Source organism: Camelus ferus, chromosome 25 (genome assembly GCF_009834535.1).
Source record: "Camelus ferus isolate YT-003-E chromosome 25, BCGSAC_Cfer_1.0, whole genome shotgun sequence".
In the NCBI taxonomy this organism is placed as follows: domain Eukaryota; kingdom Metazoa; phylum Chordata; class Mammalia; order Artiodactyla; family Camelidae; genus Camelus; species Camelus ferus.
In genome coordinates, this window is record NC_045720.1 from 21,638,241 (window position 1) to 21,654,551 (window position 16,311).

Genomic DNA, 16,311 nt, shown 5'->3' on the forward strand with positions numbered 1-16,311 from the left:
ATGAATCTTGAGGTATAAATAAGATTTATATAAAGTAGAAGGGAAAAAAGATATTTCAGGCAAAACAAATAGCATGCATAAAGGCATGTAAATTCAAGGAACTATACGTAGTCTGTAGTTTATGAGTGAAATTATGTATCTAGAGTGGTGGTTGATGCAGTTGGAAAGGTTGCAGGAGCCAGGTCATGAAAGCTGTACTGGGGTTGGGGCATTATCTTTTAGGCAATGTGACATAACTGCAGAATTTTTTGCATGGACATAGTATGATTAGATATTTTCACTGGGAAGATGAATTGGAGGAAACTACATTATACTAGAGGCATGAGAAATAAAAAAAACACTGCAATAATTCTGTAGACAGGTAAGTATCAGATCTAGAAATACAGAATTAGAAAAGGAAAAAAGAGATAGATTGAAAAACATCTATGAGGAACTATGAGCTAGCATCTTTGTAGTGCTTCTTGATAGACTGGATTCAAGGTGCAGAGAAGAAAAGAGAAGAATCTTGGGCCTCTAGCTTTGTAATATAGATGGCTGGAAGCTAATCAAACAACCAAGGAACACAGAAGAAGAAATTTCCATTGAGGTTTGGATATATTGGATATTCTGTGTTTGACATACCCATAGGCTATCAGGTAGAGATAGCCAGTAAGCACATAGGTGTATGATTTATAATTAAGCAGAGAAATCTGCTGGAGATGATAGGCAGAAGAAGTTATCAGTATATAAGTAGAAGAGAAACTCACTGTCTGGATATAGTCAACAAGGAAGAATGGAATAGAGTAAAAATTAGAGATGATTAAATAAAGAATTCAGGAGAATACCAAAATTATAAGATGCAGTGAAAGAGGTTTTTGCCAGTAAAACTGAAGTCTGTACAAAGACACCGGAAGAAAATTAGAAGTGGAGCGGGTTCTAAAAACAGGGAGAGTGAATTTAAGGTGAAAGTCAACAGTTAAAGATGACTACAGATATGAAGAGAAAGATAAAGCCCGTTATATTAGTCAATGCGCAAGTCATTTCAGAGTGAACTAAGATGTATTTGTGTTGGAGGCAAGGAGGCTGAGGGAGACAGTAATGGCTAGAAAAAGAATGAGAGGTGGAAAGGTGGAAAGATATCTAGATTCCCTAAGCAACAAAAAGGTTGTTATCCTTAATGTAATTTAAAATTAAACAGTTTCTAAAACTGAAGATACATTTTCTCAGGATGAATACTTTGGTATTTTTCTTTGAAATACAACATAAGAAACTATTTTTTTTCCCCAGTGGTGACCCGCTTTGCTAATCATGGTAGTCTGTCTGTAGGTACATATAGCACATAAGTGAAGAAAGAGAGAATGAGATTAGACCTCCTTTTCAAAAGACTTAGTTGTAGAATTTTTAGAAAAGAAAGAAATTTGAAATAAGTAAGGAGAGACTTTTATTTAAAAGGAATTATTATAGATTTTTACTATTGTAATATATAGAAATATCAAATCACTTTGTTATGTACCAAGTTAATTATAATTCAAAAACAAACAAACAAATTCATAAAAAAAGAGATCAGATTTGTGGTGACCAGAGTCAGGGGGGGTGGGGAGAGATAATTGGATGAAGGTGGTCAAAAGATACAAACTTCCAGTTACAAAATTAATAAGTACTAGGGATATAATGTACAATATGATATGTAACACTGTTGTATGTTATATATGAAAGCTGCTAAGAGAGTAAATCTTGAGTTCTTATAACAAGGAAATTTTTCTTTTAATTTTTCCTTAATTTTAATTATGGTGATATGACTGATGTTTGCTAAATGTATTGTGGTAATCATCAAAAAACAAAAAAAGATTATTGCAAAGTGGGGGCTAGGGGAACTGCTGTGATAAGGAGAGCAATGTGATGGTAAGGTCTTCAAGCATCTGAAGAGTTAGGCAAAAGAGATTTTTCTTTTATAGAGAGGAGTGCACAAGGCTAGAAAGAACCAGGCGTTGGGGAGTAGGGTGAAAGGGTAGCCCAATAGGATAGCAGACCAGAGAACATTATACTTGAGTCCAGCCTATCTTTAGGAGAGGTTGTGTGCTGGCTCAAGGCTGAGGGAGAGCCAAAGTTCAAGGGCCTCGAGGAAGGAGAAGCTTGCCAAAGTTAGGTTACAAGCAATTTTTTATGATTGATCAGTGGGACAAACAATTCAGTGAATCATTTGAGTAGAAGAATGGGAATTTGTAAGGTCTGTGTCTGGTCTTGTCACAGGAAAATGAGGAGGGAGCAGTTATTTAAGGGGTCTTACCTAAGGCTTGATAGGTGAGTCTTATCTGAGTCCTATAGTTCTTCACAGGGAGCCCATATAACCAAATACAAAAGGGTGAGGATTTCTTAACCATTAGGTAAAATTCACCATTTTTAGTTGAAAAAAGGTGAAAAGAAATAGGTCGGTGGGAACTGTTATTTTTAGGATGAAAGAGACATGAGCACCTGTGGACAAAGGGTAAGAAGCCAGAGAGAATAAAGGAGATAAATGAACAGAAGTTCTGGAGCAGGAAGAGGGATTACATGACCAAGTTGAGGGCATTATCCTGATTAATAGGAGGGACTCGTATTGTAGATGAAAATATTTAGGAGGCATTGACATTTGAAGAGGGAGGAATACAGAAAGTTGAGATCGTTTGTCCAATCATTTGATTTGATACCACAAAAAACATACGGGTAATAGGTAAATAGTGGTAAATAAATCAAGCCTAAACAAATAAATATTCTCAGTAGAATAGGTCACCTGCTGTAACTGAGGCAAAGGTAGCATAGGGGGATGGGGAAGTATAATAGCAGACATCCATTGTTTAGGTGGTAAAAATGACCAAATTCTAATCATAATATTGCATGTCTAGACTCAGGCTAAGAACAAAGATCTCAAATTTTGCCAAAAGCAAAATTCTCCTCCTTCCAATACCAGTTTCATGATGTCAAAAGAATCCAGTATAGCTTATAACTGAATGGCAAAATTTATCTGAGAAAAGTTTAATTTTAAAACTCAGATAAAAGAAGAATGATGATGTGGTGATTATGTGTAGAAGTTATGCCATCATAAGAATCCCAATCTCTTTCCCTCTTCCCCTCTCTCTGTCTGTGGCATGCACACATTTGTGTGTGTGTGTGTGTGTGTGTGTGTGTGTGTGTGTGTATGGTATTTAAATCCCCAGTTTCACATTCTACCACCAGGGCCCTTCATATCTTAATTTCTCTATTTTTCTGAAACTGCCAACCCTGTGTAATATATTAAATTCTGACAAAATTGTTTTTAAGAGACTCCAACAATAATTCCCTAAAGAATCTGTCCTCTGAAATTTGAGACAATTTTTTGAGTCTCTTCATTGAAGTGTTACAGAGACCTTTGTTTGGGCCACAGTAACTGTAGTAACTGTTTTCATCAGGTAGTCAGGTGACTAGAATTTAGGAATAGCCTAACACTCAGTATAGGAGTGTTTTATTTTAAAGTGCTATAGATTCTCAGTTAGTTATCCATTCTCACTCATTAACTGTTATCAAAACCCCTTCCTCCATATATAATGGAAGCAGGGAAGATGTGAAATGAGCCAAATACATCATATCCTGTTATCCCACTTACTATTAGAGGTTTTGTTTTGCTTTGTTTTGTTTCCAAGTTTTTTTAGTTACCTTTAAATTTTCTCTTAGTAACCATGGGGAAACCATTTTTACTCTTCTTCTCAATGCATTTCTTTTACATGAAATGAAATAGTAATAGAAAGGAAAGAAGTATAAATGCAACTTTTTTTTCTCTTTTGAAACCAGTAAAGGAGCTAAATTCAAAGTATGTATGTATGTATGTTTTTAGTATTTTAATGGTCTTTCTTGAAAGACAATGCAGTATTTAAGCAACCACTACGATAAAAAGTCAGGTCTATATAAAACCTCCTAAACTTTTTTAGATAAATATTTTCACAAATATGGATAGCTAATAAACTTTATTAATCACTTAAGGCATTTTGTTTGTTTTCAATTAAAGCACCCTGCGGAGGCAATTTAACAGGATCTTCGGGCTTTATTCTTTCACCAAACTTCCCTCATCCGTATCCCCATAGCAGAGACTGTGACTGGACTGTCACCGTCAACTCAGACTATGTTATCTCCTTGGCATTTATCAGGTGAGTTCCTGTACATTTCCCATTTTAAAAAAATCCTTTTTGGTCATTTTGCTTTAGCATTTGCACTAAGCAGATTTTTATTTCTATACATGACATTTTTATTATATATTTTCCACTAATTGCAAAACTAGTAGTTTGCAATAGACAGTTTACAAATCCTTGTATAATACCATAGATGCCAGTACAGTTCTGAAGGCTAGTGGGTGACCATCTTTACCGGATTCAAGATGTAGAGGAAACACGTTAAAGATTGAGTGGTTATTTACTTTTGTGAAATATTGTCTCTTTATAACTTCCTCCCTCCCTCTACTGTCACTGCTTCAAAAAAGATCACTGTTTCAAGGATTTTTTCTCTCTTATGTGCATCACCCAAAACCTTTTTGAAGTATCAAATACCCATGTGAGCAGCACCACCATTGGGCTTGGGAAGATATATTATATGTTCTCCCTACCATCCTTTCTGGTGGTTTCATTAAGTCAAGCTGACAAGAAGGATTTGATGGATCTTTTTCCTATGATTGCTCAGCGGAAGTTATCCCATGATAGAACTTTACATGGGATATTCCAAAATACACATCTGTTGTTTAGCAGTGTTACTTGCAGGGTTAGCTTAGTACTGAAGTAGTGGAGGATGCAGCTTCCTGTGAGGCAAAGAAATGGCTGAGTTTGAGGCGTAGCTCTGCCTTTGTCATTTAATTACTTGGGTAAGTTATTTACTTGAATGAACCTCTATTTCCTCTTGTGGAGTTAATATCTGTTATCACAAAACATAGCCTAACTCTTTCCCTTAAGATTTCAGTGGGAGTGTTAGGGAACAGCAACTCAAATAGGTAGAAAAGTTCTGAATTTTCAGTGTCCAAGACTAATGTACTTTGACTCTAGTAACACTACCCCTCATTCTGCTAGCATGTTAAAGCTGCTTGGTATTTACATAAAATTACAAGCTGACAATTTTTTCTAATATATATTAATATATTGAAGCCAGGTTTAAAATAGTTAAATATAATTTAAACTCATGAAAATTTAAAATGTATAAATATATGGAATTTTTATTTCTGTAATTTGTACTAATATATTGATAATTGATAATAACAAAACAACAATGATGACAATGTCAGTTACATGCCAGGCCTCACTTCTAAGACAATTTCCTGAGGTATGTACTATTGCCATTTTTACAATTGAAGAAATGGCAGTAGAAATATTAGAAATGTCAGGATGTGTGATACAGGATTTAGTTTACTTATAAAATTATTCTAGTTAATAACTGAGTGGTAGAAGCCTGTATTACATGAAATGCATGACCAAAATTTAATTTCCAGCTATGTCATTTATTATGTGACCTTAAGGAGACCACTGATGTTTCCGGGCTTTTAGTGCACTTACTGGGAAAATGGAAATGATAATCTCTTCCTTATACCACAGGATTACTGAAAGGACCAAGTTAATATTTATGGAAGTGTCTTGTGAAATAGAATATGCTGTTAGAATGTACTGTCTTTCCAGTTTTTTAGGAAAAATAATCATTATAGCTAACATTCTAAAAGTTTCTAGAAAAAGACTGTTTTCTGTTTTGTTCTCATTTTCAATGATGTTACAAATCAATATTTTGAATTATTTATTTAAGCCTAAATTAGAAGTTAAAAAGAAATGTACTGAAATCCATTGTTAAATAGGCTTTTGGCCTTCAAAAAATAATACATATAGAATATACACACCGTATCATTTACAAAGGACTTGTTTCTAGTGACTCTCCCAATAGTGAGAAAGATAAGGAAGTGGTAATTCTCATTAAACATTAATGATAAAAGAGAAGAAGTTAGAAGGGTATAATTTACCCCAGAACAAAGATAGTAAGTAATGAAATAAGGCCTATCCTCTAATTTCTGCTATATTACCAAAATTCAGGCCTAATATTCACTGAAAGTTTTCAATAATAATTCATTGAATCAGATGTGTGAAGCCACTGGTAAAATATAGCAATGTGCTGGTCCCCCAGTTTTCTCATGTTACAGGGTCCTTTATATATGGAAAGCTTGGGAACCTCTACATTATCCCCGTCTCTGTTCACCACTATTTATGAATAAGTAAACTAGTTAGATTCCCTTCTCTTATCATGCATACACAAAGGATTAGAATTGTGGAAACTTAATCTCTACAAATCCAGTAGATTTGGAAATAGTATCTCTCGCTTAAGTTTTTTGTTTAGATGCAAGATGATAAAACTTAAGAAAATAGTTTCTTCATTGATAGATGTTTAACAATGGCAAGCTTTACTGGTTTTATTTTATATCATGAACCTGTTAACTTTTCCTAATGACCCAGTTGAGTCCATCCTTTCCTCTGCCCATATGAGTTAGGTAATAGACAAATGATTACACGTCTTCTGCCATCTAAATTATGTGGGTTCTATAATCATTATGGGACAATTCTTGTATTTTGAAGGTTGTTAAGGCAAGTTTATTATGCAAATTTTACAATATTCAAATATTGATTTGAATAGCTTACATGCTAAAATGTCTTATTCACACACTATTTAATTTTGACACTGTATTGATTTGATTCACCTACATTAAGTTCTAAAGGAAGAAAATATATTTACTTTCAAGAAAAGTATACCTAGTACAATGTATGGTGCTTTTTTTGAGTAATTTAAATGCAAATTTTGTATTCAAACTTTTGTTTGAACCCGGTATGTACAGTTGAATTTTAAAACAGCAAAAACACTCTTAAATTTTGAAGTCTACGTCAGATAGTACCATGACAAAGAAAAAAGAGGTTGCATTTTCATGATGAAATGTCTGGATGAAAATTTTTTGTTAATTGTTATTTTCATATACAGTTTACTGAAATAGAGCAACTTACATAAGGGTATGTAGCTAACAAGGGCAGAAGCAAGGCCTGAACCTAAACTCTGACTCCAAATCCTGTATTCTTTCATCAGCTTACAAGCTGTTTGTCTTGCAGTAATTTGTATTCCCTGTAGGCACAGTGCCAACTTAGAAATACTTGAAAATATCAAAATATCTTTTCCCTTTTCCACTGCTGATTTCATATACATATTCAGTGTGTTGTTGCCAGGCATATTTTCAAATCAGCTTATTTTGACAAGATCTGTTGTTAATTTTAAAGATATTGACTGAATTAATGTATGATTATGTGACTGTTATGCTTAATACCTTAGTAATAACCATTCCACTTTTTTCTTTCTTTTCTTTTTCTTTCTTTCTCTTTCTTCCTTTCTTCCTTCCTTTCTTTCCTTTCTTCCTTCCTTTCTTCCTGTCTTTTTTAGTTTTAGCATAGAACCAAACTATGACTTCCTCTATATATATGATGGACCAGACAGTAGTAGCCCACTGATTGGAAGTTTTCAAGACAGCAAGTTACCAGAGAGAATAGAAAGTAGCTCAAATACCATGCATTTGGCTTTTCGGAGTGATGGATCTGTTAGTTACACTGGATTTCATTTAGAATATAAAGGTAAGTGTGAACATTTGATTTCATCATGATTTAAATTGTGAGTATTTTATACAGGAGAATAATGTTGTATCAGCCATTGTCAGTGGTTAGTTATATATGCACTTCTTAATGCAGACTACCTACAATTTACCTCACTGTAGCTCTCGCTGTAGACTTTTCCTATGAGTAAGATGGAAATTAGCATTTCCCTAATGCTGCCAAAGGAAATGTATGAGGCAAACAAATAAGCAGTTAGTATACTGCAGGGGTTGGCTGGCTGAGACCGCAAAGTATTTTTTAAAAAACAATGTCCATTTTTGGAAGCTGGAGATTCACTCAAAATATCTTTATTCAAAGATTAACCTCAGTGATAAGGAGAGTGCTCACAAAGTGTGTTGACAATTATGTTTCAGAAAATGCCTAAAAATATTTAACTATGTTAATATTCAGAATAGGGAGAATGAAACATTAAATATTATAGAATATTTCTGCAAGTATTTAAGTAATTCAGTATTACAATGCCTGTGGATGTTTATAAATACATTTTTTTAAGTTTTATATTCGGTAACTATAAGGACAAATCAGATCTTCATTGTTTAAAGTTAAAATAAATTTATTTTTTGAAATTGAGTCTATAAAGGATATACTGATTAATTCATCTAAAGTTATCATTTGAGTTCTGAAAATGCATACTTTGAACTTATTACTTACCACTTTGATTTTCCTTTTTTATTACTGAAGTATTTTCAATAACTGAAAATTATACAGAATAATAAAACAAACTTCAGAGTATTTACTATCCAACTTGACAAGCCTTAACATTGTGAAGTATTTGCTTCAGATCTTGTTATTCTTGTTTTAAGAAATACAATATTATATACAATTGAAACTCTTCCTTCATTTGCTCTGGGAAGAGGGGTTTGTTTCTTCAGGACTATCAAAAGAAGTCAAGAGAAATTCCTCAATTTCACATTGTATGTATGGCATGGGTTGAGGAAAGATTTTTTAGGGAAAGGAAAAGCAAGTCAGAAAGACACAGATATTTGGGGTCCTCCAACATCTCCATGCTTGTCAGGGCAAGGTATCTGCTCAACACTGGGATAGTATGGATTTCATTCTAGTGGAAAGTGAGCCCTTTGTGGTCTGTCATCTTAGAGTAAAGTGAAAATGGTCTTGTCAGGGGAAGAACATACAAGCTGCTTGATACCAAAAAGTGAGAATTTGGGGTGCCAGCTGTTTATTGGAGTTGTCTGAAAATGCTAGCTGCTTCAAACCAGGGAGTCCTGGGGAAACTTAGACCTTGTGACTATGAGTTAGGACACATTGGTCTTACGGAGACGTGAGCTTGAGCAACATGCTGGTCTTTCCTACTGGAAGAGGTTCTCCACACCACATACCACAACCCAGCTAGCTGGCTCTCCAGCCAAACTATAAGGAGCAGTCAAGGTCATTTTCAGACACTCTGCTCTTTTCATGACAGTACGCTCCTCATTCTGAATTTGGTGCTTATCTTTTCCATGTATATATGCTTGTACATATTTTTATATTTACCCTAGTGTACAAGTCCTTCATTCTGTTTTCATTTCATTAAAAATTATTTTTCATATCCTTGTGAAAATTTTTCTCTTTACATTGCTTTTGAGATTTATCAATGATAGATACATGTAGATTTAGTTCTTTAATTTCTTTGTGATATTCCACCATATGTCTTTCTGATAGACACTTAGGTTGTTTCGGTTTTTCACTACCATAAATGAATCATGATGGAATGACCATTCTTTTACATGTCTTTTTGAATGCATCTGTGAACATCTCTCTAAGATATCTAATGCATTAGAGTGGGAAAGGGTATGAACCCCTTGAATCTAACTCCATATTACCAAATCACTCTCAGAAGAGATTGTGACAATTCATATTCTCAACAGCAGAGACAGTGTTTCACAAACTCTGCATTTTTTATTGAGCTATAACTGACACATAACATTAGTTTTAGGTGTGTGTACAACATAATGATTCAATAAATGAATATATTGCAAATGACTACCATGAGTTTAGGTAACTAACGTCCATCATCACATATAGTTATAATTTTTTTCTTGTGATGAAAACTTTTAAGATTTATTCTCTTAGTAAATTCTAAATATAGAATTACAGTATCAAGTATAGTCACTGTGCTGTATATTACATCCCCAGGACTTATTTATGTTATAATTGAAGTTTGTATTTGTTGAGGAAAAAAATTCCTCTGCCCTTCTAGTTTTTACTAACTGGTTTAAGAATTAAACTGACATGAGTCAGATAAATAGGAGAAAATCAAACAAAGGTTTAGTAACATGTACATATGGGAGAGACTCAGGAAAACTGAGTAACTTGCCAAAATGGCTGAAACTCCCACCTTAAATACTGTCTTCAGCTAAGGATGAAAGGTGTTAAGAGTAGTGGTCTGGGATGTCAAAGGAGAGAAAGGCAATTCGCTTTGATAGAAAAACAAATGTTTAATTAATAAATGTTTTCTGGGTCATGCAGAGACAAGGGGACACAGAGTGGACTCTGATCTCTAGGCCCTGCTGAGTTTCCTGCACTACACATAACTTATATTCTTTGCATGTATCTCTGGTGGAACTCTATTCCAGGAACAGGACCTTTAGCTCAATTCTTTAGGCAGCTAATGGAGAGGTAAAAACACTTCATGAGCCTCCTATTTCTTAAAAATAATCAGTCTAGGTTAATCCTCATGGGAGAGAGACACATTTTGGGGTGGCAAATTTTGCTCTCACATATACTCTTTGATCACCTTCAACCATTTTACCCATCCTCCCAACCCTGGCCTCTGCCAACCACCAGTCTGTTCTCTGTATCTATGAGGTTGTTTTTTGGTTTTTGTTTTTTTCCTTTAGATTCCACATATAAGTGAAATGATACAGTATTTGTCTTTCTTCACTTAAATTATTTCACTTAGCGTAATGTTCTCAAGATCCACCTATGTAGTCCCAAATGGCAGGCTTTTCTTCTTTTTATGGCTAAATAATATTTCATTGTATTTATATATGTCACATTTTTTTCATTCATTCATTGATGGACACTTGGGTAGTTTTCATGTCTTGGGGCTATTGTAGATAATTCTGCAACGAACATGGGGGTGCAGATATCTTTTTGAGACAGTGATTTCGAGAAATTCCACATTTTTGAAAAACCAGTGCTCTTGTCGCACTTGAGTTGTGAATCTCATGAGTGTTAAATATTATCTCATTATCATTTTTATTACCTTTTTCCTACTTACTATTAAATTGAGTATCTTTTTCCTATTTTGTATGCTGAAGTTTCCTTTTTGTTAATTGCATATTCCTATCACTTAAACATTTTTCTAATAAGTTGCTTATTTATTTATTTTTTATTCATAGGACATCTTTTTTTGTATTGTGTATATTAATCCTTTATCTGTTATCTGTGTTGTATTGAAAATCTTACCACCACCTTTGTCAAGGGCTTCACTTTATTTCTGGTTTCTTTTACTGTTACAAACATTTAAGAAATCAATATCAACATTTAATCTTTCCTTTTCTTCAGGGTTTGTGCTTTTTATATCTTGATTAAAAAGACCTTCTTTATTATAAAGTCATAAAGGCAGTTTTCTAAATTGTTCATAAAATTTTAAAGCTTTGATTTTCACCTTTAGTCTCTTTCATGTATGTGGAGTTAATTTTTATATAAGTTAGGGACCCAGTTTTATTTTTCCATGTGGATAATCAATTGTCCTAGCACTAGTTATTGACAGATAATGCTACTGCTGTCAAAAAACAAGTTTCTGTGTGAGTGCTTCTGAATTTTCTGTTTGGTTCTATTGGCCTATTTTTCTATCTTCAGGCCAAGAATTCTCTGAATTTTTCTACTTTAGCTTTAAAGTAAGACATGATATAAGGTAGGCAGAGTACACCACTTTTATTTCTTTAAAACTGTCTTGATATCTATTAACTGTTTTGAACTTGTTTTATCTAGATTTTAGAATTAAGCCTGTTCTACCTATTCAATTGGGACTGCAATAAATTTATAAACTATTTGGGAATAGATTGAAGTATGTTGATACTTAATTTTCCCATCTATTCATATGGCATATTTCTCAATTTACTTATGTGTTCTTTAGTATCTTTCAATAATGTAATGGTTTATAATTTTTTTAATAAAAATTTTATCATCTAAATTTTAAATGTCTTGTAGTTTCCATTGTAAATAAGTGATATTGTTATTATTAGCTTTTACTGATTGTTGCTAATAATAAGGCCACAGTGGATTTTTGCAATTATTTAGCATATTAATTTTCAGATTTTTTTTCTCTTTCCTAATATGAGCTTTTGGGTCTATGAAATTTCCTCTAAGTACCAGTTTAGCTGTTTTGCAAACACTTTGATATGTAATGATTTATTATTATGTAATTTTAATGTTCTAACTGCACTGAATTATGACTTTCATTTGCTTAAGAGTTACTTAAAAGTGTTTAGAAATCTTAAAAAGAATTTTAATCTATATTTAACTATAAATTTCTAATTACTTGCACTGTGGTCAGATATGTATGATTCTAGTTCTTGGCATGTTCTAAGGTTTGTTTTGTGGTCTTTTTATATGGTCAATTTTTTAATGCATGTCCCCTGTGTGCTTGGAGAAGACAGTGTCATTTAATTGATGGGTCATGTACTCATTAAAGTAAACTGTTTTTATATGTCTCAAATACTTAGATCCTCTTTGTATTTAAAAAAAAATCCGCCTGGCCTAGCAAGTATTGAAATAGTTCAGAAAGTTGATTATAATTCTTAATTTTTAATTTTTTTCTTAAGATTTTGATGATTTTTGATGTATATATTATAAGAATCTATTTTCAAGTACATAAATACCATATTTTTCTCCTTTTTTGATGTATTGGGTTTACTTTATTTATGTTTATTTGCTTTTCAGATCTTATTTTGTGCTTTCTATTCCTTTTGCTTTTTCTACATTATCAATTTTTTTTCCTTTTGTCAAAGTCATTTATTTGCTTGTTTATTTATTGTATGCACCCCCTTTTACTCTACTAACCTCCTATACATGTGCTAAAATATAAGCTTCTTGAGAGCAAAAACTCTGTTTATTTACCACTATACAATGAATGTCTTAGAATAATGCCTACACATAGTAATTGTTTGATAATTATGTAACTGATTGGTTTCTAGTAGCTTAAAGAGGTGTTTTCTACTTTAAATCAAGCCATAATTAGAATCACAGAATAATAACATTATTGAAATGTAAACAACCTTAGAGATACATCACTGTCCTGCATTTTGTAAATGAGAACTTGGCTCTTTAGGAATAGCTGCTTATATCTACAAAGTGACAAGCTTATAAATAAGATCTGTTAAGGAAGGAAGAAGAGAGAGACAGAGGAGAAAAAGAAAGAAGAATTTAAGCAAGTCAGTAAACCAAATCAGTTTCTATTGTGAATTACTATTTAATGAAACATTTCCAGAGATCTCTAGGATAAAAGATACAGGAAGAATGTCACAATAGTACCATACTCAGGGCAGATGGTGCTAATTTATATTCTTTCTCATGGAAACTGAACTTGACCTCACAATTGTTTCTCTACATAACATTAAAATCCATGCAATTAAACACTTGAGATAAAATCTATTTGCCATATCTCAGCTAAATCTATGTCTATTCCTATTTATTCCTATGTCCCAGCTTGATCAATTCCCATCTCCCATATTTCCAAAAGGTTAAAATTTATGCTGCCATGGGAAAGGGGCCACTGATGCAAATTAAAAAAAAGACAATATTAATTACTTATTATATACTTACTCTGTTCTAAGTACAATGATTAGCTCTTTTAATACAGTATCTGTATTCTTACCATGAACAGGCATACTTTTGACTGCAACAAAAATGTTAAACTAAGGGCTTTGTAAGTATTGCTATCCCTGTTTTACCAATGATGAAATTGAGGACCAGATTGTTAAAATGAATTGCATAAGACAATATAATTATTACCAATAAGAGTAAAAGCAAATAAAAATATGAGTACAGGCAGAGAGAAATACATAATTATTCCATTATCTACAGTTCTTCTCCTTGGACCCTCTACTCCCTACCGTCCTCATTACTACACCAATGCCCACCTGCACACAATTTCGCTAGGTCTTAGTTTTATACTCCATCTAGTATTTCTTTACCATGTTAGTATTGAGTTTATCATACTTCCCAAATCCAACCTAATTGATTTTCTTGACTGGTCCTCAAAACCCTCATCCATAGGAAAATTACATTCTCCACTTCAGGGTCTCTAGGATCTGTCTTTTTTTACCAGTCTCCCTATTTTCTATCCTTATTTCAATAAAATGTTACCTCTAGTTGCTTAGTTTCTTAAAGCTGGTATAGTGGTCTTTATTTCTGCCATAAAGAAACTAACATGTCAGAATTTTCAAGATAAAATGTGCACCCTCAAAATGAATTGACATACATGTGAAGGCCCTGGATAATTAAAAATACTTCCTTTGTAATTTGTAATACATGTCATATACCTTAACTTAAGCATGTTGATTTCTGTGAGCACTGAAAAAGTAAAGCTTTAAGTCCAGACTCACTCTAAATAATATTGGGTCTCTACTTGAAAAGCCACAGGTCCAGCACATATCTCTATTAGAACTCACACAGAGTATAGTTGCCATTGATTGTGTTCATACCTGTCTCCTCATTTCCCTCCTGAAGATGAACACTGAATCATGTTCTTGTTTTTTGGCAAATACATAGTAGTTGTGAAAACAAAACATTTGAACAATGAGCAGATACTATATTTAAACATTGCAAAAACATAAGCTTGCTATCATGGATTCTGGAAGGAATACCACTTTTTGTTTACCTAAAGCAAATGGTGGATAGGCTCCAATGTTGTAGACAATGGTAAACTGAAGCAAAGAAGTAGACATTTAAAGGTAAGGGGAGATACTATGCTAACTTGAAAGTAACGTCTCCATAGACTTTAAATCACGCTAGTCTTTATTTATCTTCTTGTAATTTCAGTGTGATACAATATTCACAATTTTACAATTGAATAAATATTTAGGGTTTAAACAGTACTCTCATTTGTATTGTATTAGTATTCAGACTTCAAAATTATGTTAATAAATATGTCTTAAATATTTATAATTATAGTATTTAATAAACATAACTCGTAGTGATATTTATACTATTTTAACAAAATATATTGATTTACAAGAAAGAGAGAGAATATATACAGTTTTGTGCCACTGAAGGGGACCTCATAGCAGCTGGTGCTTTAGCTGGCAGGGGATGTCAGTTTATAGGCACCAGATATGTACAGTGGAAGACTTATGAATGGTTGTTTATGTAGGGTATTAGCTAGCCACCTGTTCCAAGAACCTTCAAGTATCATAAATTACTTTCTAAATTAACATACCAGTTTAAGGGAAGATACATTTTTTCACACAGCAACTTACTACATTTCAGCTTTACTCTGAGATATTATAGGACAATCATTTAATTTCTATTTCAGCAGTATTTTCCAAAATAAAAGAGAAACATGTGTGGTTTATATTTATTCTCCAAAAGCACCCTGAGAGATCTGGCCCTATGTGAACTATGGGTCTTCTGCTAGAGAGGGCCGCCTGAGACTTACTATGATCCTATGAGAGGACTACAGTGCATACACAGCTTGAAGCAACTTTAGCTCTTAGCTGCTGAACTCATGCTAATAGGTATATGCACATCCACGCAGTCCACTATTCTGGAAATAAAAGGCAGTTGGACATTATGTACTCTAGTTACCTCTCAAAAACAAAAATAATATATAACTAATTACCTACAGAATAGCATTATTTATAATATTGGCCCCTTTATGAGTGTATACCTATTATGTGGGAATAACTTTGCTTTATGTATATATATATATATCAACATCTGTATGTCTTTATTAATAAAATGAGAACAAGAACATAATAAAACTTTAACTTTTCCGATTGGATCTTCTTCAAGGCACATTTCTCAGCTCTCTAATGTCAAATTTTTTAATTAAAATAAGCATTTGGGATACTTTTATTTCCTGTGGAAAAAAACTTGAAAAATAAATGTTTTGTAAAAATGGAAAAAATCCATAGCTAAGATATAAGCTTTATTGTTTATGCTCACGTCTATCTTCCAGCAGACATCTTCTAATATACTTTATTTGGAGAGTATGTGTCAAAGGACTCTTTTACCTGGGATCTATTCATTTCAGTAGGCAAACTACAGTTAAGGCAAAGAAAATTAATTATTTATAAAAATAATAGTATCAACTTGCCTGCCTCACAATTTTTTTTCCAAAAACTAAATTTTTCCATCTACTTCCTAGACCTTCAATATAGGGATTCTCCAGATGTTTTCAAAATGTCCAGATACAATTGCTATGGCATACAGAGATATAAACAAGGCAGCATTATTCATAGAAAGCTATTCACCAAGGATTTAAAGTACCATGGAAACACAATAATGAGATAAGTGAATCCTCTCTGAATGAGGCTAACAATATAAAATTGTTACAGAGGCAATATATTCAATTTATCTACCATATTTCCCTTTCCTCAAAAAGTAGGATGTTTACATTATAGATTTCACTGATGTATCACTGAAAATTTGGGGAAAACTCTAAAGAAGGGAAAAAGCAAACTTCTCAAAAGATAAATGTTAGGCAGTT

At 33.0% G+C, this 16,311-nt stretch overlaps 1 protein-coding gene across 1 annotated transcript in view; it reads left to right on the forward strand.

Moving 5' to 3' along the window:
• CSMD3 (CUB and Sushi multiple domains 3) overlaps nucleotides 1-16,311 on the forward strand; it is a 1,015,135-nt gene that overhangs the window by 783,326 nt on the left and 215,498 nt on the right. The window contains 2 exon segments of the mRNA XM_032468125.1: nucleotides 3,998-4,136; nucleotides 7,429-7,616. Of these exon segments, the coding sequence (XP_032324016.1) occupies nucleotides 3,998-4,136; nucleotides 7,429-7,616 (327 nt within the window).